The 4,989-nt window shown below is 33.0% G+C and overlaps 1 protein-coding gene across 1 annotated transcript; it reads left to right on the top strand.

Moving 5' to 3' along the window:
• Window positions 1-301: 301 nt before the first annotated feature.
• LOC100257139 (peroxidase N1) lies at window positions 302-1,836 on the top strand. The gene is made up of 3 exons (XM_002269136.5): window positions 302-801; window positions 888-1,050; window positions 1,160-1,836. Exons 1-3 carry the CDS (start codon window positions 415-417, stop codon window positions 1,582-1,584), a joined length of 975 nt encoding a protein of 324 aa, XP_002269172.3. The 5' UTR covers window positions 302-414; the 3' UTR covers window positions 1,585-1,836.
• The last annotated feature ends 3,153 nt before the right edge of the window (window positions 1,837-4,989 follow it).

Genomic DNA, 4,989 nt, shown 5'->3' with positions numbered 1-4,989 from the left:
TGTAATTTGTATTATGTGACCATACGGATTTGGATCTCTTAAGCAAATAAGTCATGTTTATTGATTTATTTTTCTCTTGGCACTGGACAAGAGGCAAACAACTGTTCCCCACATTCTCACAAGCCATTCCACGACAAAACAAGAATAAAAACAAAAAAGGCCAGCCAATTGGTTTGAATTTTTCTAATATTCCCTCATCATGGTCGTGGGTCCTAGTAGCCGGCTTTGTTTACTTCATTCCGCGTTTTGACTTCAATCTTCCTCCTATATGTACTTGCATGACTTCACCTCCCACAGCACCACAATACCCTAATTCCACAACGCTCTACTCTCATATCTATTGCTTCTATATACCAAACCCTAAGCCTACTTCTCTTCTTTGTTACCTTGATTATATATCATCTGGTCATCATAATGGAAACTCCCACATTGTTGTTTCTCTTGCTAATAGCCATGGCTGCTGCATTGGTGCAAGGCCAAGGCACTAGGGTTGGCTTCTATTCCCGTACATGTCCTCAAGCTGAATCCATTGTTCAGAAAACTGTCAATTCCCATTTCCAGTCCAATCCAGCCATTGCCCCTGGCTTGCTTCGCATGCACTTCCATGACTGCTTTGTCCAGGGTTGCGATGCTTCCATCCTCATCGATGGGTCGTCCACCGAGAAAACGGCTGGGCCGAATCGTCTGTTGAGAGGATATGATGTTATTGACGATGCCAAGACACAGCTCGAAGCCGCTTGCCCTGGAGTGGTCTCTTGCGCTGATATTCTTGCCCTCGCTGCCCGCGACTCTGTGGTTCTGGTAACTTCCACGTTGCATTGAATATATCCTTTTGCAATGTTTCTATATCATTCCGATACTCAACTTTGTTACAATTCACCATGCAGACTAAAGGACTAGTGTGGAAAGTGCCTACGGGACGTAGAGACGGGCGAGTTTCATTGGCATCTAATGTTAACAATTTGCCTGGCCCTCGCGACTCTGTTGAAGTCCAAAAGAAAAAGTTTGCTGACAAGGGTCTCAATGATCAAGATCTGGTTACTCTTGTTGGTAAGAATAGATACTGGAGCCATGATGAATCAAAGTAAGAATCAGTAGCCTTGGTTAATTGGTAACTTAACTAAAGTGTTTGTTTGTTTGTGTGACTATATATAAATAGGAGGACACACCATTGGAACTGCAGCATGCCAAGCCTTCAGATACAGACTATACAACTTCAGTACCACGACTGCAAATGGTGCTGACCCTTCCATGGATGCCACATTCGTAACTCAGCTACAAGCCCTCTGTCCAGCTAATGGAGATGCGAGCAGACGGGTTGCACTGGACACTGGTAGCTCAAACACATTTGACGCATCATACTTTACAAACTTGAAGAATGGACGAGGAGTACTGGAATCTGATCAGAGGTTATGGACAGATGCTTCCACCAAAACTTTTGTTCAGCGCTTCCTGGGGGTTAGAGGGCTGCTTGGATTGAATTTCAACCTTGAGTTTGGAAGGTCCATGGTGAAGATGAGCAACATTGGGGTGAAGACTGGGACTCAGGGTGAAATTCGCAAAGTGTGCTCTGCAATTAACTGATGAGAGTTTTCCACTATGAAGTAGTGAATTGATCATGTACCCTTTGATTATTAATTTACCTAAGTGAAGTAAAGAACCGTTACTATTCCGTAACTTCTCACATGCACTGTGAATCTGTGATAATGATTAAGCTTACACCCGAAAGCAAAGTGTGAATGGAAATATTGATGCATGGTTGAATGTATGGTGGTCTTTTGACATCATCATAATTGAATTATTTGAATATATAGATGCTCCCTTTTTCCCTTTTTATTTATTGATTGATATGTGTATAAGGTTGGCACTGCCATATTGGTCTCCTCTGCATTGTCAGGTTGACACCCAAATTTCAATTGGTGGAAATTGTCCTATATATCCCATGTGATCCACCATAATTATCTTAATTATATGAAGAACAAAGAGCATATTTGGGGGTGTGATTTAAAAATATACTTCTATTTTTTTTTTAAATAAAAAATTTCTTTCATAAAATTTATAATACTATTTAAGTACTATTGCTTTTGGAAAAAGTTCTAAAAATAAAGTGTAATAAAAAATAGTTTTCAAACAACAACCAGAATTCTTTCATCCATTTTTTTAAATAAATAATTCCTAATATTTCTTAAATTTCTAAAATTCTTCTAATTTGGATTAAAGTCAAATTAATGTTTTTAACAACCTTCCTTAATCTAGGTTTTAAAGTTAATCACATTAACCATCATCTTGGACTTATTGAACACTATCACTTTAATAGCTTTATAAAAGTATTTACAACTTAATATTTTGATCTATAAAACTTAAACTCAATTATACTATTTTCCATAACTTTCCTAATATTATGGAACTTGATGTTTATATATATTTGCTTTTACCATGAAACATTAAATTCTTTATTAATGTTATAGCAAACTCATTATCATACAAAATCTTTTAAATGTCTTGTAAAGTCTAACTACTTAACATATTATTAAAGTTGTAGCCTGTATTCAATACTTCCAAATGATCAACACTTGGCTTTTCCTTATAGTCTTTTTCCACCAATTCTAGCTTAAATATTTGGTCAACTTTATATTCAAGTTTAGAATGTTTTATGAATATATTTTAACACCAATAGATTTCTTTCTAACTAAGTAGATTGGGTAGTTCACATGTGTTGTTTTTCTCTGTTGATTGAATTTTTCATTCATTGTTTGAATCTTCTTTTTGTCATTTATTTGTTCTTTATATGAATTTGGTCACAATATTCAAATAAATAAAAGTTAACTGAAACTTCAATTAATAATTTCCTTATCCTCTATGACTTCAAAATCTTTTAAATGTGTAGGTATAATATAAGAACATTTTGAGCATCCTTGTGATTTAGACTGCGACTCTACTTCTATTTGTGAAGGAAAATTTCTAGTAGGAGAAAGTGTACTTGAAATAGACATATCCATTACAAAATCCTTCTAATATTCATTGTCTTCCACAAAGTGTTCTTGGATTAAAACGCCTTTTTGTTTACTTTCTTTTGTAGTCCATCTCTAACTATCATTCTCTCAAAATCAAAGATCTCTACTCATAATCGAATTATTAATTGAGATTAAAGCCTTGTTCAGAATAGCATTTTAATTTCTACCTTTTATTTAAGGTAAAAGTGATTATTAGTATGGTACAATTGAATTGTATATTTGAGAATTGTATTTTAAAAATACTTTTATTAATGGACAAAAGATAATTATGGAATTATAGACATTTTTAATTAAATAAAAATTTGCATTTAAGAAATTCACGAATCTTCCTACTCTTTAAAACAAAGATAGATTAAGTTAGAAAATGTTAGTCCCATAATTGGCCAATCACTACTTTGAACGTTTAGAAAGTGACAATCCCTTAAATAAGAATCTTATCTAAATTATCTTAAAATTTTCATTTGATTTCAATCACAACTCCAAACTTGTAATGACTTACACCTTCTCATGTAGATATTATCTGCTCTAGGTTGGCCTAATAAATCCTTACAACTTTAAAACATATCTGCATAATTAAAAAAAAAATCACTACATATATAATATTAAGAACATCTTTTCCTAGCCATTAGACTCTTCTAACTTTAAATGTGTCTATATAATTAAGAGAATTTCACTATAGATTTAGTGTCAGGAACATCTTTTCCTAAACTATGTGGGATATGACAACCCTCTTATAGGCATGGCATATTTTGTCATGCCCTACGACATTATGACATCAAACAAACAAACATTTCTTACAGGATGAGACAAAGTCTCATAGTGGAGTTAGGAATTGACTCTAATACCATTTAATAACTCACTCCTACTACATATATAGTGGTAAAAAAAATTTTCCTTAACTAATATGGGATATCACAATAATGAGCTGCTCTCAAATGTTTAAATGTGTTTTAAAGTCATGATCGCCAATTGTGCTAAAAGCAACAATATCTATACAAGGAGCAAGGTAACATAAACAGTATCAAAATTAAATACAAACCTGATATGAGAGTCTAAGTGAGTGTTTTGAGTGACCTCACAATAGAATGGGATACAACATGAACATTATACCTATAACAAGATGATTGTGATTTCTTACTTGGTTTAGGGAAAATATTAATATTATATATGTAATAGATTCCTCTTAACATTATAGTTAGATTATAAAAAGTTATTATGATATGTTAGATCTAGAGTAAACAATATTTATATAGGAGAAAGTATGTCATTATAGAGATTATTTGTAAATTTGGAGAAACTCTTTCAACGAATAATAAATATTCATCTTTATATTTATTTCTTCATAGATCCTTAAAATTTTGTTCACATATTTATTTCTTTGTAAACCATTAAAATTTTAAAATGAAAGCAAGAATCCAACAAAAGAAAATATGAATTCAATTGTATCCTAGTAGTTCCAACTTCCAACTTTATTTAACATTATGAAGGTTTTTCATCCTCTAATTGGCTTAAGATAGGACTCTAAGAAGATCTTTCCAATCAATTCTTCTATACACACATCATTAGAGTGAGGAGGCTAGATTGGTTAATCCCTCTTTCATGATTAAGGTAGTTGTAGATAATCATAGACTATAATGGACAAAAGAGTGGATAAATTCCACTTCCCTTTAAAGGACATTTTCATTAGGTTTTATAACATTAACTCTTGATGTGATCACACCTCTTATGTTGTTGTTATCGGCAATAAGGTCACTACTCCATTCAGTGGTAGTTTGAATAAGAGCTAATCATTGTATAGGTTGTTACATCACTTTAGGTTTCATAGTACTAACTTTTGATGAGATTTAAGGCATTGGATGTCTCTTGTGGTGAAAATGCATGGTGTTCGTGTTATGTTTATTGATGTATAACGTCTAAGTAGCAATTTTGTTTCATTTTTTTATTGATTAGGATATGACATACTTCCATGAGTCTT

The sequence above is a fragment of the Vitis vinifera genome, chromosome 12 (assembly GCF_030704535.1).
Source record: "Vitis vinifera cultivar Pinot Noir 40024 chromosome 12, ASM3070453v1".
Classification (NCBI taxonomy): domain Eukaryota; kingdom Viridiplantae; phylum Streptophyta; class Magnoliopsida; order Vitales; family Vitaceae; genus Vitis; species Vitis vinifera.
The sequence above is the reverse complement of the archived record's forward strand: the minus strand, read 5'-3'. Positions and strand labels throughout refer to the sequence as shown.

Excerpts from the sequence above, each read along its gene's own strand:
- LOC100257139 (XM_002269136.5), top strand. The coding sequence starts at position 415 with ATGGAAACTCCCACATTGTTGTTTCTCTTGCTAATAGCCATGGCTGCT. Across the intron at positions 802-887 it reads CCCGCGACTCTGTGGTTCTG|ACTAAAGGACTAGTGTGGAA; the intron begins GTAACTTCCACG and ends TTCACCATGCAG. Across the intron at positions 1,051-1,159 it reads AGATCTGGTTACTCTTGTTG|GAGGACACACCATTGGAACT; the intron begins GTAAGAATAGAT and ends ATATATAAATAG.